The sequence below is a fragment of the Sphaeramia orbicularis genome, chromosome 11 (assembly GCF_902148855.1).
Source record: "Sphaeramia orbicularis chromosome 11, fSphaOr1.1, whole genome shotgun sequence".
Lineage (NCBI taxonomy): Eukaryota > Metazoa > Chordata > Actinopteri > Kurtiformes > Apogonidae > Sphaeramia > Sphaeramia orbicularis.
Genome location: NC_043967.1, coordinates 52,354,649 through 52,382,365, shown reverse-complemented (window position 1 = coordinate 52,382,365; position 27,717 = coordinate 52,354,649). Strand labels below are relative to the sequence as shown.

The 27,717-nt window shown below is 35.8% G+C and overlaps 2 protein-coding genes across 2 annotated transcripts in view; both read right to left on the bottom strand.

Annotated features, from left to right (window-relative positions):
* LOC115428086 (glutamic acid-rich protein-like) overlaps positions 1–27,717 on the bottom strand; it is a 657,495-nt gene that overhangs the window by 404,352 nt on the left and 225,426 nt on the right. The gene's annotated exons all lie outside the window — the stretch shown is intronic.
* Positions 293–27,643, bottom strand: cdc42se1 (CDC42 small effector 1). The gene is made up of 5 exons (XM_030146970.1): positions 27,539–27,643; positions 13,408–13,826; positions 5,630–5,734; positions 5,018–5,089; positions 293–4,845 (listed from the first exon to the last, which is right to left on the bottom strand). The coding sequence occupies exons 2-4, from the start codon at positions 13,549–13,551 to the stop codon at positions 5,021–5,023; spliced, it is 318 nt and encodes a 105-aa protein (XP_030002830.1). The 5' UTR covers positions 13,552–13,826; positions 27,539–27,643; the 3' UTR covers positions 293–4,845; positions 5,018–5,020.

Sequence of the window (27,717 nt, the reverse complement as noted above, 5' to 3'; positions counted from 1 at the left end):
AACCATTTTGATGTAGGATTCACTACGTTAGCATCAGTCGGAGTCAAAGTAGATTGTTTTTTTTTACAAGTTTTTATTTTCTTTTAGTTTCTCAAATCTCACCATTTGGGAGTTTCTCACTGAAACATTTCAACACAGTCACAGTTTCCAGGTTAAACATTGATCACCAGGCTCGATGCGATCGCAGAATCCTGATCAAAACAGCAAAATCCTCCTGCAGCAGCACCCGGTGGACAAAAGAGGAACTGCAGCTGCTATAATGTATATGTTGGAGCTTCTACACAGATTTTTATTGGCTCCTCTGAAGGTTTGAGACGATCTGAAGCTCGGTGATCAATGCTTTTCACACAATTCTCACTTTGTACAAAACAATAAACGCAATTCAATGCAATCAACAGCATCTGTGATACAAATAAAAGTGTAAAAACAAGAAAAGGGTTTTGTTCGGACAGGTTCAGGTGGTTCTATCTGCTCTAAATTGACAGGTTTCAGAAAAAGTGGCTCCAATACTTGTGAACAGAAAGTGAGGATTTAGATGAAGAAAGGTTTAGCAGCTGGTCTCAGATCAGATCAGACAGACTAAAACTACTAAGAACAGCTTCATGTTTAAGAGAAGAAACATGGACGGATGCCAGAAAGGTCAACGAGAACAAACCTTGAAATCTGGGCTGTCCAGATGCTGAGGTGGTGCGTTCAGGTGCATTTGTCCCTGATAGTTTCATAAAACATCTGCATGTTGTTTTGCACAGACTGAACATGAAGGTTGTGTTCACAGACAATGAACAGACGAGGAAGTTTCCAGAGGTGGAAGTTACAAAGTACAAATACTTCAGATTGATTTGCTCTGAACACGTTTTCCTTTTACACTGCACACTTTAAGAAAAATATCTGTATTTTCTCCCCTTTACATTTAGATGAAATGGGAATAAAAGATGAAACAAAGGAAAAGATGTAATAAGACAAAAATATTGTAAAAGATGCAACAAAATGAAAGTGATGTAAAACACAAAGCAACGAGATGGAAACAATGTAGAAGACAAAACATGATGAAAATGAAGTAAAAGGTGAAACCAGACAAAATTGCATCAAAAAAACAAAAATGCAATAAGACAAAACAAAGTAAAAGGCAAAACAATAGTAAAACGATGCAAAACATGAAATAAGATAAAATCAGTGAAGCAGATGCAACACATGACAAGACAAAACAATATAAAAAAAAACACAATGAAAAATGAAAATGAGGAAAAACAACAAACATAAACTTTACTTTCAAGATTTAGTGCTTATTTCATTCATTTTGTTCAATTTAATTAAATCAACACCAAATTGTTTGCAATCTAAGTGTTTATTCAATGACATGTGCAGTCTACTTTTGTCTTACACATTTCAGAGCCTTTTTCACTTTCCCAGCAGAAGGACATTGAATCAGTCTTCTACTTTTACACAAGTATCTGTACTCTGTCTAGACTTCTACTATTTCTGGAAATTCAAGATGAGAACATGATTCGAGATGTTTGTAAAAAAAAATAAAAATCACAGAATATTTTCAGTGCTTATATCTTTGAAATCCTGCTTTCTGTAATTTTGCACAAACTGGATTTAGTTTGGTTTGGCTTTTGTCGGTTGTTGATGAGGAGACACAGAACAGAGGTGAAAGCCTAAGAAGTCCCACTGTCCATGAACGTAGCGTGACGTCCACAGGAATCCGAGCTGAGCAGAAGCAGCTCAGATTTTCCTTAAATAGATGTTTTGGCCTCTGGAGTCTCGGCCGCCGTAGGGAGGATGTGGCCCGTCGCCACGGTGAAGGGGAACACTGTGACTCAGCAGCCTGTTTCCACGGCAACCACTGAGCGTAGGCAGGACAACAGCAAAGTTTGGAAACAGAGGCGGATGGATTTTCCCAAAAGTCACTGTTAGATACAGTAACATCTGAACATACTGGGATTTCTTCTTCTTCTTTTTTTTTTTTTTTTTACCTGATATTATAATTTCCATGAACAGAAGCTCGAAGAACAGGAATTTTATGACATTTATGGGTCGTGTTATCAGGGCGAATCACCATTTCAGGGCAGTTTATTATTTAGGTCTGAATAGTTCTCCAGTCTACAGTAAACAGAGCTGTTCACCTTCAGTTTAGAGGATCTATGTAATCTTGGTAATAAAAAAAGTACAAACTTCTGTCAGGTATTTATTTAGAATCAGTTGAAGCTGAAATTTAAATGAGTTTTCTCTTCTTTTGTCTCAGTCTGGATCAGTCAAATCATAAAAAAAATAATAAAAAATTCAACATCAGATTTAACTCAGTCATTGTGTTTCCATGAATGTGTTTACTGTGCATTTAGAGGATTCACATTTATGGAAATAGCAACAACCAAAGGGACTTTTCACTTAATGTCGTTTCTGCTTTTTGTCTAAAAATGAGTTGATGAACATGATGTGAAATGGAAACACTTGAACATTTAACGTAAATGATTCGTGTCTGTTTCATGACAAAGCATCACAACCATTCTATGAAATCAGAGACAGAATGTTCTTTGTGGAAATGCATAATTTATGTTATTTTTTATTGGAACTTATCAAAGTTTCTACCATATGGAAACAATGCTCCTGACAATAGATTTAGTCTGATGTTTTAACCAGTAACGATGATACAGAACGGCTATTTACTTTCTTTTTCCTTCTTTGAAAACCTTTGCCCTACAAAAAAGTTTTCTTCGCTCACTTAAGGGGCTTTTTAATATTTTTGAGAGGAACTTAATGCTCATTTTTCTGAATGAGTCCAGATATTGTGAACATGTTGCTCAGCTGATTGTCTCCAAACAGGTCATGTGACAGATTGTTACTTCACAGCCATTTTATTTGGACAATACTAGTAGAATTCTTCCAGTTCTTCTACTACTTTTATTACAGACATGCGCATCATAGCCTACAGCGCCACCTTCTGACCACTAAACCCACTACACACCCATTTATGGAAAAGCATATAATTTGCATTTTATTTTTTGCGACTTTTCAAAGGTTCTCTTCATATCCACTGGCAATTTTATGGAACCAGGTGACATCTGCATTTTCTCACCTTTTAGGGATGAAAATAACACTAAAATCATTTTAAAAGATTCAGACATGTGATCAACAGCTCACATCTGTTCATTGTCAAGTGCTGTTTGGCAGAAATTAGAGACATGACATAAAACCATTAAACATTGAATCTGATTTCATGCAACGTGTAAAAAAAATGAAAACAGTCTGTTTAGTTTGTAAAAACCAATCCATACTTAAATTTGTCGTATTTAATGTGTTTGTAACTGAAACTTATTTCTGTTTGGGACAAAAAGAGACAGAATTGGCCAAATGATTGGTACCAGATGGTTTAGAATAAAAAAAAAAAAAAATAGGCTGTATTTGGTTAAACTGATACTTGTTGGTCACATACTCGGCCATTTTTGGAAATTCTGAGGCTGTTTTTATATTTTTGAGACTATAAACAAAATAACATGGTATTTTCCATCGCGTGTATGTAAAATGTTTCAACCACAAAATGAATCTGAAACAGTAAATGAATAAATAGAAAGTGAAATTATGCATTTGAAATGAGGAAACATGCCATCGGTTTCTGTTTCTCTCTGTTTCTACTAAAGAGCAGTATGTATTATGAAGAATATATTAAACACATTTTATCTTTGAGTCAAATCGACTCTGTCCAAACATCTGAACCACTGACTTTACAACCACCTTCAGTGTTTTGACCAACTTGTGATGTTTGATCAGGATGAAACAGTAAATAGCAAATCAGTCAAATCAGCAGAACATTAAAATATTCTCAAATATAAGCAAAAAAAAAAAAAAAACTCCCACCAGATGCAAAATGAACTGTTCAAACACAAGAAAAAACTCAATATGGAACCAAAAATGAAACTTCAGTCTTTTTATGGACGCAGAAAACGTCAGCAAGGGGCACCAGTTGGGCCCTAAACCACAGTTTGAGGAGCCAGTATAAAAAGAAAAATAAAACGGATTGTTTTCAGATGGAAGTTTCCATCAAATTCAGGGAGGAGCCATTTATATTGAAACTGAGGCAAAATCAAAACCAGGTTTCATCACAAACACACAGTTACACAGAGTCCAGTGTCGAGGGGATTCAGGGACTTTCTGATCTCCAAGTCTTTACATGTTCAATACCAGCTTTAGGGCTGAGCAGAGTGAAGCATCCTGGGAGATGAAGTCCAGGTACATCATCGCTGAGATCAAGCAGTGTTCTGGATGCATAGAACGGTTAAAAGAAAAAAAAAAGGAAGAAAACAATAGGTCCTTTAGTATTTAATGATGTAATCGTTTTCTAGAATCTGGACAGAGTAAGGCATCCTGGGAAATGAAGTCAGCAGCTGTTGAGGGTTGAAATGAAGGATTTTGGGGGTTCATAACCTCTTCCTGGATTGTCAGGTTAAGTATTTTAATACAGACATTCTGTCAGTTAAATAAGATCCTGAACAGAAAGGTATTTTGGGAAATGTAGTCTAGTGAATTTTCATTAATACTGACTAGGGAAAAGCATCGATTTTAATTACATTGTAGATTTTCCACTTTTAAGGTAACACTAGTATTTTCTTGATGCTGATAATCAGCTGATGGATTGTTGGAGGCTTCAAATTCATACTGGGGACTGTAGTTCTGGTTCAATGTGTGCAAGTGCCACAGAACTCTCTGTGTGGACTTGTTGGCTGCTGGTTATCTGTTCTGGTTAAAGTCACAGGTAGTCCTCAGGGGGCGGAGTCAAAGCCCCGCCTGATGATTGGACGGTACAGGGGGTTTGGAGGAGGTCGGTCAGCTCATTGGATTCATAAACACCTGAAAAAAAAATGCACAGACAATAGGCTATTGTAAAAAGTGTCGCTGTTGTTTGGGTTGTTGACTGAAATATTAGATAAGATAAGAAGAAATTATCTGAACTGGACTTTTAAGTCCCCGTAAATGGATGGCCTCTAAACACATGGAAAAACAATATGATTTGTGTGTTTACCTGCTATAACAGGCTGTTTCTGCCGTTCATGTTGGGTCCTTTAGATCTCATCTGTTCCTGCACTGACCCTGACTACATGAGGACAAATGCACAAAAGCACATGTAAGTAACCATTTTACTTCAGCGTCAGAAGTACAACACATCAGCCTATGCTAGCAGATCATTACATCACATATCAAAATAATTACATTTGTCAGTTATATTTTCATTAAGCATCTTTTACCAATGTGCAGCATTATGTATATTTTAATTACTAGTAATCATTAGAAGACTTTCCTGATTTGTCTGTGAAAGTGCTTTTCACTTCTTCATTTACTTTGAATAAAGTGCACAGAGCTTTAGTCAAACTGTGTTTTTTCACTGTGTTAAATTTAGGTTGTGTGTTCGTCACTTCACAGAGGGAAGGAGTTTGACTTTTGACAGGAAGGACACGGCACTGTTTAACACTTCCTCGTACAAACACAGATTCAGTATGTGAATCAGTTTACTGCACGCAAAGCCTCATGGGAGCTGTAGTTGCTAGGGTAACTAGCTGAAAATGGTTTTATAATGATCATTTTGACTCAGAAATGACTGAATATTAACATAAACACTGTCTCGTTGGTTCCTCACCGGCTGCAGTCCTTCTGCCATCTCTCCTGATCCGATGTGTGTGAGGTGGATGAAGTTTGTCGGCTCTCCGATCATACTGCGATCAATCTTCCTCCTCTTCTTCTTCTGCACAAACACAGGTAAACACACAAGGGTTATTATTATAGTTGACAAAAACTCAGACTTCAAACTATCAAAGCTGAAATTAAAACCCAAATTATTTTGGGAACATCTACTTTTTCAAATTTACAAACACTGACTTTAAAAACTACAATACCCATGAACCTCAGCTGCTTTTGCCATTGAGGAGAGGCTTCTAATAGTTTTTACAAAATGCAGTTTCAGTCATATTGGCAAGTTGAAGCTACAGATGACACTTGAAGCTTTGTGGTTACGTATTTGTTGCTGAAATGCATCCTGGGAGTTGTAGATTAGTTAATAATTTGTATGTTGGTGACTCAAAATTTTAGTTAAACTTTCTTTAGAATTCCATAAACAGCTGGTCATGGCAAAAAATCAAAAACCAAAATTGTGGACTTCTGATTGCCTTTAGGGTTTGGCTCCAAGGGGCTTTTTTAAAATCCACGTCTCTACCAAATGCTGCACATCTAGGTCAAACAACATGTTGGGGGTGAATTTTTGAATGCGCTGGGGGATATATTGCAATATATTGATTATTTATTTATTTAAAAAAAAAAAAAATCAAAGCTCACAATAGCATGGTTGACCAAAAAGTCACCATTTACCCACTTTTTTGTGCATCTGGACCTGATACACACGTCCATCTAATCTGAAACAGTTTGGGAAAACCTAAAGCTCCCATAATAACATTTAGTAAAGGGTGTTATTAAACCATTTCTGTAAAAACATCCAAATTCACTGTACCATTTTGATAACTTATCACAAAAATCTTAACACTACAGTTGAAGCTATGTTAGTTATATCAGCAGGGATAAAGTATAATTACTGGAAATGGCAAAAATGAGGCAAAAATGGCATATTCTAACCAAAATGAACTTGGCGTTGTGTTTAGAGTCATGTATGGGCTTTATTCTTTAAATACTGTGCTGGTGATATTGAGTCATTTCATCCAATAAAATACCAGGTTTTGTGAGTTTTTACTGTCATTTACTCAACTAAACCTTCTTCGTACCTTCGCACTTATGAAACCAATCAAAAGACCACACAAAAATAACAAACTCCTGAACATTCCTCAAGTGGTGCATGATTCTAGGTCTGTGTTTCGTTGTTGTGAGCTCATGTGATGTGTTCGTACACATCCACATACCCACACTCTCACATCATCATCACGTGTCCAGAATTTCAGACGTGTTTCACTTCGTTAGTGTGATTCAGGTTGAGACAGACACAAACATCTTCTGTCTGTGGTGTGTTCAGGGACACTCCGAGCCCCTTGAAGGCCACATTAAAGCCTCGCTCTGCTCCCATGGGGGGTCAATCCTGCTGTGCTGATCCAGAACACATCTTGGCCTCATTCAGAACCATTTGGATCTGATTTAAGAGGCTTATGTTGCTCTGGATTATTATGTAACACTCACAAACACACAGCAGGACTGAAGAGACCAGGGTCAGGACCAGGATCTGTTAGATCACAAGAAATCCACTGCAGAAAATAAATCCACGGATCAACACCAAAAAACCCAAATACGAAGAAGATATGTTTGGAAATTTAACCAAACTTACTTGTATTAAAACATAGGGGGGAAAAAGCCAAAATTTGGACAACAAATACTGTATTAAATACGAATAAATATTGTATTGTACAACATGAAGAACTATACTAAATTCAGTGAATGAAATTAAGTTCAGTCTATTAGTTTGGAACTGGAATTTTAATAAACTCTAACTCTTTGCAAATGAATTCAGCTGCTCTGAAACTGTATTTGAGTTTTCCTTCATCTTTTCCACATTCACTTCATTAAGACACACATCCCACTGACGAAGAAGTGTAATCAGGTGCAGATTTACAGTCCACAGTTTATGAAAACATGCACAAACAAAGAAAACTTTGTTTTTTGACAACACACTGAACAACATCAAGTCTAACCCTGAAAGACCAGAAAGGCCCTAAAATAAAGAAAATAATAGCTCAATAGGTTTAGCTCATTAAAGCTATACTGACATCATAGCTGTACATAACAGACATCTGACAGGATTTAACAGTGACAAGCTCAGACATTGGTAACTGGGACGTTTGAGGACATAACAATTAAACAATAATTACCAAAGTGTAAAAAGTAGTGTAAAATAAATGAAGGTTGTTTGTTGAAATAAATACTTTGATGCATTTTACACAGTTAGAAAGCTATTGTTTCCAAATTTCATTCCGTACATTTACATCATGTTCAAAACCAAATCTTTGTTTTAATACTCATCAACTTCTTCTGATCCCCAAAAAAATGGAGAAATCAAAACCACAGACAAACTGTCAAGCTCATCAGATATTGTGCAAACCACTGTTATTAAAGCCAGATCAATATTAGCAGCAACATTTGAGTGAAACAATAGGCAGACTTTCTTTAAACCAGAAATATGATAAGACAACAAGATTGTTTTCTGAAATATATATATATATATATACATACATATGTGTGTGTGTGTGTGTGTATATATATATATATGTTTTGGTTTTTTTTTTACTCATATTCTAGGTTCAAGGCCCCTTTACTTTCTTAAAATTGCTCTTTTTTTTTTTTTTTTTTTACAGTGCAGAGGATAAAAAATGTTTAGAAGTTATATAAAACAGAGAGACCGTCAACCTTTAAAGTATGATTCTTTTCATTAGAGTAAATAAAGGTGTCCTACAACCTTCATCCAAATGTGTAATTCATAAAAAAATCCAACTCTGTCATCTAGATATGCAATATCACTGCCTAATATTTCATCAGATCTCGACTCTAGTAAAAAGATGTTGATGTGTTTTAGTTCTGTAAATCTTGACCCTTTTGAACCAGTTTATTTATTTAACCTTCTTTAACTTCCTTTTTTGTTGTAAAAGAAGCTTTGCTAACGTGACGAGGCGTTCAAGAACCTCCTTGTCATTCTTTACTCAGTATAGGACTCACTTCTGATTCATCTACGAATCTGCAAGCAACGCCCCTGCCACCAGGACTGAGCATGAGAAAGTCCGAAATGTGGGTTACATCATCTTATCTACGGTTTATACTCAGACTGTGTGTATTAACAGTGAATTGTTGTGGCTTCACAATAGAACAAACAGAGAAGTCTATAAATACAAACAGAGGAAGCAGTAGGGCTTCCTTTCAGACAATACATCATCTCAGGCAAAGGTAGGACAGAAACACTGAGGGGGAAAAAAAGGGGGGTGGGGGTGACATGCTCTGTATGTGTGCATGTCACCAGCACATACAGTTGTGCTCATAAGTTTACATACCCTGACAGAATGCACATGGAACGGTTTTGGATGTTCCAACATGACAATGACCCAAAACACATGGGTAAGTCCACCTGTCATTGGCTACAGCAGAAAAAAGTGAAGGTGAAGGAGTGGACATCTCAGGCTCTTGACCTCAATATCATTGAGCCGTTTTGGGGAGGTCTCAAACATGCAGTTCATGCAAGAAAACCCAAAATCTTAAAGGAACTGAAGGTGTTTTGAAAAGAAGAATGGGAAGCTTTACCATCTGAGAAAATGAAGAGCCTCATCCACAATGACCACAAAAGACTTCAAACTGTTATTGATGTTAAAGGGGCCGATACAGAGGATTAAGAACTGGGGTATGTAAACTTTGGATCAGGGTTATTTGGACAGTTTCTGTTGTCAGTATGATTTAAAAAGAGCAAACACATTTGTTGGATAATAAATGGCTCATCCAACCACGAACCATGTGTGACAGAAAAGATTTTGTATTATCATTCATATTCTCTGAAAAATGGCCAAAGAATCACAAATTCTGTTAAAGTATGTACTAGGGATGTAATGGTCACTGATATAACGATAAACCGTGGTAAAATTGCCAACGGTTAGTATCACCATTTAAATTCTAATTATTATGATAACCGTGTTTGATTACCGCACTTCTCCAGAGAAAACACCTATGTAAAGATCTGCTTTTATGTCAAATATTTGAGTACAGTTTTAATTTATTAAGATTTCAATTTTATATACCTAATATTTGGAACCAATATTCCCTTTTGAAATCTTTGAAAAGGTTCGTTCAGCATCTTTGTGTTATTTATGCAATAAATTATATACATTTTTCAAATCGGATTTTATATATTTTTTGTGTTTTTTTGTCCTTTTATGTTGATATAGTAGGTTAAAGTGAAAAAAATAATAGACAGATGATATAAATGAAGTTGTGCTAAAAAAAAAAAGATACCAAACATGGGTATTTTAAACATTTCTTTATATAGTATATAAAGGCAAAATCAAAAGTACTGAAAAACGGCCAAAATAGGCTCAGACCACTAAGGGTTAATATTTGAATGTTTCTGCAATTTTTGTTGTTGTTGTTGTTGTTGTTGTTGTTTTTTTCAAAATACAACTTGGTTAAATTATTTCAGTTTGTGTATAAGTACTTTTTGAACATTTTGAGCACAATTTCAACAATACTGCGATAATAATGATAACCATGATCACCATTTTGGTCGCAATAACCGTGATATGAAATTTTCATATCGTTACATCCCTAGTATGTACACTTATGAGCACAACTGTATGGAGTCACAGAGCATAGCAAACTGGAAACACAATCAATTTGCTGCTTAAATCAGTTCACTTTTACAATTCTGCATTAGCTGCAACCAAGTAGCGATGTTTCGAATCCTCTGCAGCTGAGGTTGGCTTTCACTGCACAGTGACAGCAGCTGACTGGTCAGAAACAAAAACTACAGGAGCAAAGTGGTGAAACTGGTGATTTTTTTGGCAAAAGCTTCCAATCCAACATGGTGTAAGTATTGGTGGACACTGAAGCTAATACGGAACAAATGATCAGCTTCCACTTTGTATCAGTAGAAGCTGTTTAATCTGTTAAACTCTGATCCATTTGTTCCCAGTGGGAATCATTTCACTCTAACGCACAACAGTGGATTAGCCGATAGCAGAAGATTCATTCAAATAAAAAAAAATTATAATCATAAAACAGCAAAGGTAAGAAACAATCTGTAATACTCTCTTCATAATGCAGCCTTTATTTTACTCTTCTTTGTCTTGTTCAGTGAGCTTTATTGGTAGAGAGATAATATTTGTACTATTGGATCTGTTTAATGTTAGCTTAGCGCAAAGTGTGTCTCATTGGTCTGTTGTATTAAATTATTCATGACATACGCTGGTCTCAGACTGTTAGACTGGTTTACATTTTTGCCCATTTAAGTGCTTGTTGTTTGAGTTCTGTTTTCCGCTCATGTTCTTCTGGTTTCACGGATATATAACGTGTATATTATTACAAGCGTCGTTGTGTTACCATGGCAACACAGACAGGCTTAAAAAGCTTCCAGTAGCACAAAGTAAAGACAAAGAGATGAGAGGAAAAATATACAACTGTGGTGCTTTTTTAAAACCGTTTTCAGCCTAAACGGGTGGGGAAAAAAATGCTCTGCTGGCATAGAATGATATATGAAGTTTAATTTCTTGTCAATATAAGCTCTTTGGTTTGTTTAAAATGTGTCTTGGTAGTTCTACTCTGCTGCTGTTATTGATTCTTGAAATGCTTCTACAAGAGATACATCAATATATCAGTCAGACATCGGTATAGGCAAATATTTGTTGATATTGGCCTTTACCAGTATCGATATATCAGATATCTTTTCACCGATGGCAGTGTTAGATATTTATCTGTCGTCTTATATCGTTTTTTTTCATGATTTAATGTGATGGACTGAGCGATTTTAAACAAGAGCTATTTTTATTTTTATAATGAGGATTTCTTTTTAAGTGGATATGTTACAACAAAAACAAAACAGAGAAACAGGAAGTGTAGTTGATTTAAGCCAAAATGTCAGATTAAATATCTGTTCAGTCAAGAATTTTCCAGTCGGTGTATCTCTAGCTACTATGTCAAAGCTGCCTTTCCCAAACTTAGGGTCAGGACCCAAAATCGGTCACAGAACCTTTTTTATCAAGGTCTCTCTGAAGGTATGCAAGTATGACCGCAGTACTCACAGCATTTGCTCTTTGGTTTAGTTACTTCTTGCCATTTTGTGCCATTCTATCAAACAGTTCCTGAGATATCCTATTATAAGAAGGGAGAGACATGAGGTCACAGCACCTTTGACCTTTGACCTCTGACTATCAAAATCTTTCCAGGTCATCTACCAGATTTTGTGTCATTTTGTCAAACCATTCCTAAGACCAATTGACATGCCTACATCTTCAACCGTTATCAAAAATAAACCAAAAGATACAGCTTTGTTTTTGTAAATGATTGAATCTATAGTTAAAGCACGAGGAGATCTTTGACCCCTATTGCAGAATGATACTGGAAGGTGTCAGACCTCCAGATCTCCAGGTCTGGCACAGAACACAGTGGAGATTAGAGCAAATATTTGAGACTATTGATCAGGTACTTGAGATAATTGAGCTGAAGGACTTGAGGTGAATGATATCAGAGGATGTGGCAAAACTCAAACTGACCCAATAACAGCCTGTGTTATGTTGCTTTCATTGCAGCTGGGAATTTAACAATTTAACAACTCCTGAACATGAAATACTTACTACTATTTCTTAGCTGCTAATAAATAAAACAACTACGATCGAAGAAAGTATGAACATTAACCCTCAAAGAACTAAAAAGTCACCAGCGACCAAAAGAATCTACTGATTTAAACTGTTTAATACCTGTTGATCCACTAATCCTATCAATCCATGTAAATAATTGATGTAAAATGCAGTTTGTCATCTTTTCATTCTCATCAGATATGACTCATTTGGACGTTCAGAGGCTCCGTAGTGAACGTGGAAACACCGTCATATTCTACAACATTGATTCATCAGTAAAACCCAGTTGGATTTGGAGTTGGATCAATGACAGTGGATAAAGACACTTGTTTTTATGTGCAGTTAATGATATATTTTGTTGAAAAGTCAGTATTTTTTTCTGTTTTGTTATAATAAACTTTGCATTTACTCTGAGTTTTATGAAAATCTACGTGAGCAGTAAATTAAACATAGAAATATACCAGATTTTCACTGAAAAATGCAAATTGCAGGGGATGTTAATGAATGGTGATAAAATCACCTAGAAAAGGTCAAACGTGGAGAAAAACATCATTTGGAAGTATATATATATATATATATATATATATATATATATATATATGTATATAATAGTTGTAGGTATGTAAAGGTTAAATAACTAAAATGTGTCCATGCTGTTTTATTTTCATTAAGACCTTTGGCTAAACTAGAGACAAAAGTATTCAATTAATGACATATTTTACTGAAAAAGTCACTTTTTCTTCTTTGTTCTGATCTAATAACCTCTGATTTTACTGCTTTTATGACCATCTACATGATCAGTGAATTAAACATAGGAAAATACTTGTTTTTCAGAGGATAATGTTGGGAAAAAAATGATGATAAATCACTTGGGAAAAGGTAAATGTAGAGTAAACTTCATTTGGAACTCAGTGTGAAAATAGTTTTAGATCTTTAATGGTTAACACTAAATGAAACTCATCAGTCTTCTCGTGTCATCTTTTCTTCTTCATGAACCCACAACTGTTTACAATAAATACAACATCTCACCGACCGCAAAGTCTAAATGTTGACCAAAGCTCAGACCATATGACAGGCGGTCCTCTGTCAGCTTTCTTACCGGCGGCGGTTTGGCGACCACGCAGCAGCCCATCTTGTGCCAGAACTCGCTCATGCCGACGCTCCGCCTCTCCAGCTGGCCGCCGCTCTCTGCTGCCGCCCTGCAGGCCGGGGGAAATGCAGCCTGAGGGTAATCCTGGGGCATTCAGATGGAAAACTGAAGCCAAAACCTTAGACGCGCAGAACCCCGGAGACCAGAACCCCACCTGAGACAAACGGACCGCTGTCTGAGGATGGACAGCAGGACGGAAACCTGAAGATCCACAGAAAGAACAAACGAAGCCTCAGGAATCCAAATGAAGAGGAGGAAACGGCACCGACTCCACAGAAACGATCCAAAAGTAGACTCCAAAGGAAAGAAAAATAATCCACTAGTGTCTTAATATCCAAGGTTTGACGAGTCCAGAGTTTCTTCTGCAGCTGCGGAAACACAAGGACACAAATACACATGAATATTAAAACCATCCAGTTCAAGCCCTTGGAAACTTTTGGCCTTTAATACAGAAAGGCCTCATGTGCAAGGAAACACATTTATCGAACAGATAAAGCTCTTCTCACAGTTCATTTTCAGATATCCAACCAAAGCTGACAGGTTTTGTTTATAATCACAATTCCTACACTTCCTTCTGTATTTTGCTGTAAAGATCAGCTAAGCCATATTCACACATTACTAGTAGAGTTACAGACATCCAAACGTGTGCATTATGTGCACACGATGTGTCAGCGGTGACACATCAGGTTTTAAAGAGTTAACACAATTTCATTCATTCATTCATTCATTTCATTTATTTCGTTCATGGTTGTGCATTTCATCAGCAGACATTCAATAATCGTCAGGTGAATAACCATGTTCACACCCATGCTCGAAAATCTGGAGCAAAACTTAAAAATGTCTTCTTCAATTTGTGCATTTAAAAGGATGTAAAAATCCACTATAATAACAAAATATAGAACATTATAGAAGTACGCACAAAATAAGATATTATTGTAGTTAATTGGTTATCATGATAAGAAGATACTATCATATTTATTGATCATTGTATTTGGAGTAAATATTTAAAGTGCATATAAATATTATAGTTTATATTAAAAACGGTTGATTACGCAAATCTGATTGTGTGTGAGGTGACTAAAAAAGTGTCTATGAACGGTTTATGTGGATGTTTTGTGTTATTGTAAAAATATACAGAGGAAAATGTGTGTTAACAAAGCAAAGGAAGCGGATCTAGTTTGATTATTAGTTTGTAAAAAGGGGGCGGGAGTCAATAAGTTATACTACTTCCCACTCCTTTTCAAGCACAGAAAATTTGTATTTATTTATTTTTTTTGACCATGTTGTATGATTCTTTGTTATCTGATGATTCTATGTGCTCGAAATAAACTACTACTACTACTACTACTACTACTACTACTACTAAAAGGAGCAGGATGAAGGAAATCTTATATTTCCTGTCCCATTCTAAATAATAATAGCCTTAATGGTTAGCGATACACAACTAGCTATAAAGTCATACTGTATAAAGTCAGACAAACCAAACTAAATACATCCAAAGATAATGCAAAATGAATACAAAACCAAGTGATAAACCACATATCTAGGAAGTACAAAACAAACAAAACATAGGTAAATATGTACCTGACGAAACGATGCAAAACAATTACAATACCAGACCTAAATAAATAAATAAATCACAAGACGCAAAACAAATATGAAGCAAAATGTAAAAACTTATAACTGTTCAGATAATCTCATTGTTCTGTCTTTATACACTTTTTTCAGTTGGAATATGTTTTACAGTCCTTTGGCTCATTATAAACAGAATTCCAGAGTTTAACACCAACCACTGATACACATCTGCTTCAAAGTTGTCCGTGCACACTGGTGTTTGAAATGACCTTTCCTTCTATGCTCTTCATTCTCTTCAATTAACACTATGAGGTTCATTAGATGTTGGACAGTATTTCAAATTTATATGATGATTCACTTTGTTTAAATAATCCTTCACTTCTTGTCCAGATGTTTTATTCAATCTGCATCTTTTGTCCTTGAGACATTTTAGAAGTTCCAGCCACATTTTTTTTTTAGCAGTTTTTATGTATTTATTTTTTGTTGTTAAGTCAAGTTCAAACTTGTTCAAATGGAAATTATTTTTCAGTAAATCTTCATCACTCTGCAGTAACAGATTTATATCAGCCGTTCTCCTAACAACCCAACTTGTTGCATCTTTTGTGCTGATTTCACTTTGTTGGGTATTTTTTACATAGTTTTGGTTTGTTGTTGCATATTTTGCATAGTTTGTCTTCTGTGGTGATTTCTTCTTGTTGCATATTACATTGTTTTCATTTTTGGTGTGTCCTTTGTGTAGTTTTTATCTTGTTGCATCTTTTGTATTGTATTGACTTAATTTTACTGCGTGTTAACATAGTTTTCAGTTATGGCATCTTTCGTATAGTTTTTGAGTTGTGTCTTATGCGTGATATTGCATTGTTTACTTTTTGTCTACTGTCTTTTACATAGTTTTCATCTTGTTTTCATCTTCATACATCCTTTACCTACTTTTGCCTCTTCTTCTCTGCAGTTCTGAGCCCAAATCTCAAATGAATCAGCAACAAACTCTTCTTCTCTAAATGGATAAATCTGATGAACTGGCCTGAATTTTAATAATCTGTGGGGATCAAGATGAAAATCACACAAAAACCACTAACATAAAACTCTGAATGAAACTCGTTGTGACATTTACTTTCTGTAAAATCTTTCTGTGTGTAACTAAAACCTCTTGGGACTCATTACCTTCAGATACGACAGGAGGTCAGGAGTCTTTTAAAATCTTTCCAGAGTCTTCCAGTTTATCTGTTTTTCTGGGCAGTGATCTGTAGCATTTTTAGTTTTCACTTTTATCTGTAAAAGGATCTCTTTTTTATGTAAATGTTCATTCAACAGATTAAAAAAAATGAGCTGGAACTTTTAACAAAATCTGCAAAAATGTGAAAATGTTCCAAACCGTCCTCAGTAGAAACCCCGAGCTGCCTGGGAACCACCAGTGTTTGAGACGTCAACACAGAGAACACATGAAACATGACTAAACACCGGGCGTGGTCCGAACACACCGCACAGGAAGTCACACACAAACACACTCACACTGGAACACTCAACACTCACACATGTTCATGTTTCCAGATGAAGCTCGATCTCCGTCGGCTAAAACCCAAACATCTGTCCAACAAAACCTCTGCAACGCACTGCTGACCTCTGACCCCACAGGTGACGAGACAGCAGCCAATGAACTAATGACCAATAAAACTCTGACGTTCACAAACACACTCGAACGCCTCGTCTGTTTGTACGTTTTCTCAGACCAAAGCCACTCTGCGTGGTTGTATTTTTGGGTAAAAAAAAAAAAAAAAAAGACTCTGTCCTTTAATTTAGCTCATTATTCATCTGCTCTAGATTTTCTCAACATGCATTTCCTCCTGTTTTAGCTGCAGAATGAACGGGTTAAACATAAACACGAGACAAAATTCACAAATATCTGATAAGGATCTTAAAACACTTCATTAATCTCAAGCTGAGAGCTGGTTTCATAATGTTTAGACTAGTCCTACACTGATTAAAGTCACATTTTTATCTTCTATTTTACTCCTCCTCCTTTCGTCACTAAGAAGAAAAAAAAACCCAACAAAATCTAATGGATAATGTGTTAAAGTGTTGACTCTTATGTAGCATAAAGTATAAACAAAAGACAAAAAACACAAACATATCTGATTAAAAAACTAAATCAGTCACATTTTTATCAGCTGTACTTTCACTGCTACCCATTTCATTTCAGCTGCTAAATGTGATGGGTAACTATCATTTTTATACAATCTTTATTTATATAAAACTACGTCAAGATAGAATCACATCAAATAATATGCAGTTCAAAAACACAAACAGAACACAAAATATTTATGTGAGTAACATCTTATAGTAACATTTCCTTCATTTCTATTCATCATTTTAAAGATTCAGTGCAAAATTTTACTTATCTGTCATCTCTACTTTTACAGTGCCTCATTTCCTCCTTTCTTTGTCGCTAAATCAACAAGTTAATTATAATCCGAAGAGAAAAAAAGAATTTATTAACTATTGAACAAAAACAAAATTCTTGTCTACAGCTAATCTGAGGTTTGTTCATTGCAATTAAACCTGTTCTGATGTATGAATAATCGTCTCAGGTTAGATTACAGTCATATTTTTATCATCTTTATTTCTTCCTCCTCTTTTAGCTGCTAAACAGAACAACAAAAATCAAGATTCTGTCATTTAAAAAGAGTAATTTTCTTCTTTAAATCGGTTAGTGAGATGTCCAGAGCTGCACTAAACTGATTAAAGTCACATTTTTATCATCTCTATACACATTTTCTGTCGTTAAATAACAGAACATTTAGATTTTCCTCATCTTCATGTTTTTTAAATCTTGCTTTTTTTTTTTTTTTTTTTTACTCAGTTTTATTTACTACATTATTTGGTCGTTCTTCAGTTGCTGCTTGTGTTTGATTCTTGACATTAATTCACTTCTCCTCTTCTCTGTATCTTTCTTTGGTAAACATTTGCTCATAAACGTTCCAACTTGACTTCTTCCTCTTCTTCTTCCAGCGCAGCTGAGGTGCGGTCTGCTCAGCGTGGCGAGGCGAGGCGTTCACTGCCTGTTTCCTGTTGCATAAGGGGTTAAACACGTCTTCTATTTTCAGCGGACCTGGAGTTCGTCCAGAGCTTTTCAGCAGATGATAAAGAAAGAATGTGTGACGGAACAGACGCAAGAAACATGTAGCTTCACGCTCCAAAGCAGAGGAATTCAAACTTCAGCCCGAGGCCTAAAGCTCACCTGAAACTGAAGAAGAAGAGGAGGAAGAGGAAGAAGAAGGAGAAGAGGAAGAAGAAGAGGAGTAGGAGGAGGGTGACGTCTTGTTTGTGACACAGATCAGCTGATGTGATTAAGAATCACACCTAAATAAACCCTAAAACAAAGACGGTCTGTTCTCCTGTTGGTCCAGTTCTTCAGAGCAGAGTGAGACATCCACACGTCATCTGACCACATTAGTAATCCAACCTGTGGTTCTGCAGCTCCACAAGGAGCCGCTGGATAAATCAGACCGGTCCGCACATGCTCAGAAGATTTCATTATTTTCATCTCAGTAGTTTTTACAGTCTAATATCCAGTTAATAAATCCATCCACCATTCATCATTTCTTTCTGCTTCATGTCGTTCCACAGATACAGAATGAAGTCAGCACTGACAAACATGGAGGACAGTGAATGTGACGCAGAATGGGGTCAAAATAAACAGGAAAAATAACAGGAGCTGGCTCTGGGTTTGACTGATAAATCAATATATTCATTCTGTGATGGAAATGAGAAGGTACCCGTGTATTTTAGCCATTCGAAGTCCAATGTCTCATGAATGAATGAAAATTGATAAAACAGCTGAGTGATTCTTTTAACCCAATTCTTCATTGAATGGTTCCAGTTGATCCTTTTCATTATTGTTTTTCTTTTTTAAAATTTTCTCATTATTTCCATATAATTTGCATCTCTCTTTGCATCTTATTATTCTTCTGACTTTGATGTTGTTCACTCATACCGCTGTGATTTATTTTGATTTTGTACCTTGATCTAACATTTCTCTAATGGACTCTAGATATTTTAACGCATCTGCCTATTTAAGTTTTCAACTTTACATAGTATATTGTTTATTCTTATATTGTAGACAATTACACTGTCCATTGCACTTATGTGAATGGTAATTAATCAACTCAAATTTCAGTATCTTGACAGCCCGACCGATTTATTAAAGAATCCCCAAGTGGTTTACAGCGATTTATGGCTAAAGCTAAAGCTAACAGCTGTGAACTATGACCACAGACTGTACACAAGAAGTGAATGAAGGCACTGTGGCATTTTGTCATTTTTAAGACTGGATTTTGCATTTTGTCCATCACCATGTTGGCTTTTTTAGCGCTAGAAGTGACCATATTTAGACAAAAGGGGTGGAGCTGCAAGATGATGAGGGGTAATGGGTGAGCTAATGCTAAACGCTAGCTAACGGACTCAATAAAACAATAACCTTCATCAAACATCTAAATAACAAAGTCATTTTATTTGTTTGTATAACCTATGAAAAACGTTTACACTCAAGCAATTTTTTTAGGGAAAAAAAGTCTGATTTGATAGAATTGTATGGGCAAAGTTTCTTTTGGTCATAAAATCGTATTAATGATGGAATAAGTAAGAGGAATGAGTCCTGGAAAATGTTCATGACTTAGTGTTTTTGTAGAGAAGTTCAGTGTAAGTCAATGGGAACCAAGGCTTTTTGGAGCAGCATCTAGTGGCCGTAAGCGGTATTACAACTTCAACATATGAAAGCACTGGGTTCAATTTCAATTTGCATTTGTTTGCCCTTGGCTTCAACGATGCTTTGTGCTCAATGCTTGTGTCCTACATTAAAACCAGTCCTTTCACCAGGTTTAATATCTGTAAAGACGCCGTGATATCAGTGAGGATAAACAGAGTCTGTGTTTTGTTCGGGTGGATCATTGTTCACGGAGTCAGTCTGACATTTGATCGTGAGCTCGCCTACATTTTAACGTGTGTTGGAACAGCAGTTACATAACCTCTGAAACAAGACACAACATATGAACCTGTGACGCGTCATGGATTCAACTGTTACTGAAACAAACAGCGGTTGGGTTTATTTAGTCCTGAGGCGGCGCTGACCCCGAGACTCTGCATCTAATGTTAAAACACTGGCTCTATTTAAGACTCATGACCAAACTCCCCATGACCACAGTGTGTGCGCTCATGTGTGTGCGCTGAATATTTGTTCCATGATGTCAGTGTGAGGACGAAGAAACAGGAAAACTGTGAGGAGACGATGACGGAGTGAACCAACAACTGGAAACGCACATAGTAACACATTTTAACACACACTAACACACACATCCTCTTCTATCCTCAGTGGTTCGGTCTTTCTGTCTGTTTAACTTCACCATAAGTGGGTTCAGAGGAAGTTTTCAATATTTCATTTACTTTCCCCTGAACTGGACAGAACAAATAATGGGCGGACAAAATGTGAAACACCTCATAAAAGCCTTTATCTGTATCAGATCAGATTTGGCAGATGCAGTGGGAGCTAATATTATTTAGCCACACTGTTTAACATTAGCTAACACCCTTAATACATCATTTATCAGCTTCATCCTCTTCCTCTGCTCTTCACCTTCACATGTAAAGTGGCAGAATGACAAAAGGGTGTTTTATGGACTCAGGGACACAGAACAGCAGCAAATTTAATACAGACCAATGAACAGGATGAATCTGGAAACAGGAAGTGACATCATTTCTTGACAACCAGATAATAACGTTCAACAGACTTTTGTGTAAATAAACAGAAGAATGCGCTCGTATCACTTCCCAGTTGGAGACGGTAACCATGGTAATCAGACAGTCTCACTTCTACTCGCATCTGCATTGCATTGTGGGATATTCATGCTAGGATATTAAGCTACTGAACTCTCTTGTGATTGCATACTGTAACCCATGAATTGTATGAAATTAACATACTATTGGTTTCATTAAAAAAAATATGCATTCTCTTCTGTTTTCACCCACTAATTAGCCTGTTTGTGTAGAATTTCAGACACTGCTTGTGTTTCATTCATCGATCACATAGCAGCTGGATGAACCATAACACCACCCGTTGGTTTCCTAAATGGCTGGTGAGAAGCCAGTAGTTTGCTTTTTGGGGCCAGTGGTGACCATATTTGGAGAAAAGGGGTGTGGTTACAAGAACCAGAGGAGTCAGAAGTGAGCTAATGCTAAGTGCTAGCTTAGTGAGGTGATAAAGCTGTAAATTGTGTTCAAACATTACATCAGAACGCTTTTTTTACAGTGTTGTTTGTGGAACCTGCTGCCTGTCGTGAAAATGTACATTTTAATAAGTATACTGACACCCCCCCACCCCCATAGCCATATTAATTTAAATTAATTCATATAAACTCAAATGGATAGTTACTGATACAAATACATTATTACAAATATTAAATTATTTAACTCATTGTTGTATTGTGGCTGCCTCTGCCACTACTGCTGCCACAATAATACTAGCAAATTAGACTACTGGTATTATTATTATTATTATTATTATTATTATTATTATTATTATTATTATTATTATATTTTTGTATTATTACAACAATTATTATTTTCCCCATCACTCCCCCCTCTCTCTATCTCACTTTCATTCACACTTTCCTCTTCCCCTTTTCCCTATCGCCCCTAACCAAGCTATATTGTTTAGTTGCTCTTTACATTTATTATCTTTTTCATTGTATTATGATGTTGTCATTGTTGTCGTTTGTCATTACTCTGTTGTTGTTGTTTTTGGTTTGTTTATTTGTTTGATTTTTCCCTTTTGTTTATATGTTGTTGTTTTTCAGTCCACAATGTCTCGTTAACTATCACTAATAAAAAAAACAAAACAAAACAATAAAACAGTAAACCAAAACTCCAAAAGTCTGATCTGTCAACAAAGCTTCAATTTGACTTGAGAAATAATTAACAGAAGAAATTTTTAAAGATGGATCAGATCAATTATTAGGCTGATGAGACCCGTATGACTCCTGAAAAACTGACTGACCAAGATTTTTCAGAGAAACATTCAGTATAAGTCAAAAGGAGCCAGGGCCCTTTGGGGCATCTAGTGGCCATCAATGGTATAACAACTTTAAGATATTTCCAAATTGGTTTCATTTTGGAGCTGAGGTCCTTGCCCCTTTGTGTCATTCTGAGCATCAGTTCAGTCTGTCAAATGAATCAGGAATGAATCACATACTCCGACAATCTGTGTCAAATGTGTCAAAAACATGAACAAAACAGGGGTTTATTGTGGAACAAACCCACGGATGATCCTTTTAATGAAGGGTAAAGGGTTAAAACACCCACAGTCTTTATTATATTTACTTTAAATCAGTGACGTTTGTGTGGAAATGTCAAGGGGTTTTTTGATGTAGTGGATTTGGTGGACTTGAGTTCACATCTTTGCTTTGGTGTTTTCTTAAAATGTAGCTGTTTTATGTGTTTTATTCTAAATTAGCTTTAATGGACCTTTTGGGAAATTCCATTTAGGATCTCTTTTTGCAAAAAGACAATAGGGTTTTTTGTTTGTATGATCACAGTTTGTCATTTGTTGCTCCATTCTATATGAGGGGATTTTATTTTGTGTAATAGCGGCCAGACTGTGGTGGTGCTGACCTTTGGAACAGGACTTTTTACATGTTTACACATAAATATACAGTTATTCATTCACTGTTTTGAGGAACAGAGGCGTCTGAATGCACCACTCACTGTTTTTGAGGCTTCTGATTGGTCAGTGTGACTCTAAGGTTTGGGTTTTGTCACACGCTGGTTTAGTTCTTCCATGTGCTACAGTTGTGTTTTTTGCCTTTTAATGTAGACAAAGGAATAAACTTTACTGCCTGTTTGGTAGATTTAACATGAGCATTTGCCATTGTTGATCATCTGTTTCAGTTTAACAAGAGGAGGAAGTAAATATAAATATCAGAAAAGAACCAGACGCACCTGATCCTGACCTACAGAACATTAACCCTACACTGACCAAAATATAAAAAAACTGCTGAACTAAAAATTAACTAAAATAACCTGAAAACAAAGTAACTGAAACTAAAACAAAAATTGAATCTGGTCAAACAAAAGACAAACCAAAAGAAAACAAACCATGAACTCATGAGAATTTAACAAAGACAAACCAGAAAAACCAGGAGCATCAAATAAACTGAAAACTAATTGAAAACAAACCAAAACTAACTACTGAGCCATAATTCAAGATGTTATGTGATGCTGAACTAACACAAAATACAACAACCTGAAATCAAACCAAATGCACGCTTGAACAGAAACTGAAAATAAATCAATGAACTAAAAACTAACAAAAAATAAAACAAAGAACTGAAAATAAACCGAAAATAGGTTTTGTTAAGCAACACTTACATGTAGGTGAGGTCGAGGCCTTTTTCTAACCTGACTTGAACACATCATGAACGTCACAAATGAAGTGATTACTGATGAAAAATAGGAGAAATATTCCTATGTCTCAGCGTTATGTTCTATTAAGAATCAGTTACAATTTGACATCGTGACATTGTCAGGTTCTGCCTCTGTGTTAGAGTCCTGTGGTTTTGATGCAGAGGATCAATCTCTCATTAGTGTATCTTTTGGTAATTGGATTTTCTTTTCATAAACAAAAAAAAAAAACAGTGGTTAATTGATTTTCGCTTTAAGATAGAAGAAATAAAATTGAATTTCAAGGCGTTTCTCTTTTTCAGTGTCAAAACAGATCAACCAAATTTAAAAAATGGATTGATTTTCATTTTCTCTAATAACAAAAAAGAAAGTTACTACCTGACAGAAATAGAAAAACAGACCAAAAACGCCTGTTTTTTTTTTTTTTTTTTCCATTTTCTGAGACCGGAGGTTGTCATTTTCAAGGAATGAGCACTAATGCCTAGGTCACAAAGATTCTTACGAACAATGGGTTTTGACGAATCTTCCAGTTCGTACGAAATCTGGAGTTTGTAGACATTTGTGGAGAGAGCATGTCTACGATGTCCAGATTTTGTATAAACCCATCGTTCATAAGAATCTTTGTGACCAAGGCATTAGCGCTCATTCTTAGAAAATGACAACATCCGGTCTCAGAAAATGAAAAAAAAATGGCATTTTTGGTCCGTTTTTCCATTTCTGTCAGGCAGTAACCTCCTTTTTTGTAATTAGAAACAACAAAAATCAGTCAGTTTTTTTAAATTTGGTTTATCTGTTTTGACACTGAAAAAGAAAAACGCCTTGAAATTCAATTAGAATTCTTCTATTTTAAAGCGAAAATCAATTAACTACTAGTTTTTTTTTTGTTTATGAAAAGAAAATCCAATTACCAAAAGATACACTGACCAATCTCCCAACAGAAGTGGGTGGTACTTTCACTGGAGGAGAACTCAACTAATTAAATCAAAGTCCATATATAACATCCTATCAGTGCTCATTAGTAACTATAGTGATAGCTGTAACCACTTCCATGTTATAAAACAACAAAATATAGCAAATTTGTAATATTTCAAAAATTCATAAAAAAAATTCAAAAATCACAATTTCTCAAAACTGTGAAACAACTGTGTAGACAATGTCCCAGAGAAGATACATATAAAATTTGACATGAATTTGATCACTAGTTTTGGAGAAGATTGTCTGAAGATCTAAGACTTTAGTGACCTTGAGTTTGACCCTTGAAGGTCAGTCAAGGTCAAAGGTCATGGGCCCAAATGAAAGTCCATATATGACTTCCTATCAGTGATCAATAGGAACTATATTGATATCTCTAACCATTTCAATGTCATTCATCAAAATATGGCGTATTGTAAGTAAAACCAAATTTGTAATGTTTCAAAAATTCATAAAAAAATTCAAAAACTAAAATATCTCAAAACTGTGAACAAACTTTGTAGGCATTGTCCCAAGGAAGATACATATAAAATTTGTAATGAATCCGACCAGAAGTTTCAGAGAAGAAATTTGAAGAAATTTCTAACGAAGACAACGAAGACCACAACGATGACAAAGACATTGCAGGACACATCGCTTTCACAACAGCATCATCAGCTGGTGAGATAAAAAGACGAGGCTCACATCACCCACAAAACCACCTCCACATTCACCTCAAACGCCTCATGACGAACCGAACCTGCCACACCACCCGCTGTCACTCAGAGGTCACATAACCCCTCCATCAGCTGATGAAGACTGTGAGCTGAGGCCGAAAGCTGAGGCCGATCAGCTGATACATCCTCAGACCTGTGAACGCACCGCGGGCTCAGTCAGCTGAAACTCACTTCAGTAAAACAAAAACAACGGAGGCTTTGTGAGGCAGTGAACGCACCGTTGAGCAGACAGATAACAGGGCAGGATCATCAATAAGAAATAGACAGAAAAAGAAAGAAACAGACCTAAATGTTTTCTAATTCACATCCATGTTTGTGTTAATTTTTGCAGATTTTGATGGATCCAAATAGAAACAGAACTAAAAACTCATGTAGGTTTCAGTTCTGTAGAAAACTCATAAAACCGTCAGACTGAGGTGAAACTCACATGAACTGAAACAGACAGAAGCTTCACAAAGAGGCTTTTCATTCATTCAACGACTTTGAGAAAAACTTTCCAGCTGTTTAACGGACGGACAGCAAACACAACACGACTCTCAGGTCTGACACGGAAAAACGGACACATTAACACACACATTAACACAAACACACACAGAGTTACAAATAATCAATCAGTGATAGATCAGTCAATTAGCTGATGAGGCTGAAAAGGAAATAGCTCAGGTCCACAGTGGGTCATGGTTCAGTGGATCTGGACTCTGAACTTGGTGGATTTAACCTCCACACCCTCAGCTTTATCACACACTGTATTTACACACCGAGGTTACACAACAATCAATGCTGAACTGCAGGAACCAACCAAAAACTGCAGAAAACTAACAGAAAACATACTGAAAAAAGGTCAGTAATGAACTACAAGACACTTCAACAATGAGGAACATCAAGCGAACACATCAAACTTCAGTTTAACATGAGGAACATCTAACAAACTGTGTTTACTGAGCATATGGCACGTTTAAGGAACTAGAACCATCAGGAAAGAACCAGGCCCTGACCCTGACCTAAAAAACCCAAACCATAAACTAAACAAAAACAAACACTGAACTAAGACAAAACTGACAGAAATAAAACTGAATAAACTGACAATTCACTGATATGCAACAAAATCTATTAAAAACCAGGGTCACCTTAATGAAGACGTAACAAACTGAAACACACAGAATCATTCTCAGTTATTGGTATGACACTGACATTTATTTTCTGTCATTTTTATTATAAATATTTATTTTAAAGCAGTAAAAAGTCCTGTGAACTTTTTCACTCTCAGTCTGATCTTTATATATTATTGATTATTTTATATTTGCATGAAATGTTGGTTTTATTAACTTCTTCTTATTAAATCCATTTTAATAATGTGTTTAATTTATGCATAAATTCCTGAAAATATTAGTTTTTTTTACATATTCATTATTGTAAAATTTAATTCAATTGTTGTTGGTGTTATTATTATTATTATTATTATTATTATTATTATTATTATTATTATTATTATCTAGTAGTAGTAGCAGTAGTATTAGTTGTAGAATTAGTATTATTAACAGTAGTGTTACACTTAATCTATTATTGTCGTAATATGTTTAATTTATACATGACTTACTGGAATTATTAGTGTGATTACATATTGATTAATTAAATATTTATCTGAATAATAATCATCATCATCATCATCATCATCATAAAATTAAAGATTAAATAATCTTTATTCAATAATGTGTTAAACGTATTAAATAAGTTAAATTCGGTGTTGATTAATGAGTTACATTCTGATGCTAGCAGTTTCCATTTACTTCCTGTCTTTGTGCTAAGCTAGGCTAACTCAGGTTCTCCTGAAACCTGCTAAAGAACACCGGGTCCAGATTGACCTGATGGAGGCGCTAGAGGAGCAGGAGTCATCCTCTAAAAATAAAGTCTCATCAGATTAAATGATCAGTTTAGGACAAAATGTCACTGTTGATTTTTTATATATAGTTAAACATCAAACCAGATTAATTTGCCATAAAATGAGACACAAAGTCAGTCTGGTGTGCACAAACTTTTGTTCACATTACGAGTGGGGTTCTGTCATGAACTGAGCAGGAACCAGACTTCACTAATAGAAAAAAAAAAAAAAGAAAGAAAAGAAAAGAAAAGAAAACCTTCAGCCGGTTTTAATCCGACTCCTAAAGTCAGTCTGGATGAAGTTAAAACTATTAGATAAACTTGAACTCAGTCCGGTTCGGATGTGAAAGTCGGAGCAGAGTGAGACCTCTGTCTGTCCGCTGCTATCTGTGGTTTAACTTTAAATCAGACTCAAACTCAAAGAATTTAAATAAAACAATAAAAAACAAAACAAAACAAAACACAGAAAACACAGACAGACAACTCACCAGAGGAGACCCGGACGGACCGACAGCTGAACCCTGAACTGATCCAGACCCGGTGCCGGAGTCAGCCTGGCTCTGATGAGGTGTGGTCTGTCCTCCTCCTCCTCCTCCTCCTCTTCCTCCTCCTCCTCAGGGTGGACTTTTCCCTCCTCTGTGTCCTCTGAGTTCTCTGGAGGTTTTTC

What these genes read in the sequence shown, in the direction of transcription:
- cdc42se1 (XM_030146970.1), bottom strand. Translation starts at nt 13,551, where the DNA reads ATGCCCCAGGATTACCCTCAGGCTGCATTTCCCCCGGCCTGCAGGGCG. An exon ending in TGGTCGCCAAACCGCCGCCG is followed by an intron (nt 5,735 to 13,407) that starts GTAAGAAAGCTG and finishes GTGTTTGTGCAG; the next exon opens with AAGAAGAAGAGGAGGAAGAT. An exon ending in TGGCAGAAGGACTGCAGCCG is followed by an intron (nt 5,090 to 5,629) that starts GTGAGGAACCAA and finishes GTCCTCATGTAG; the next exon opens with TCAGGGTCAGTGCAGGAACA.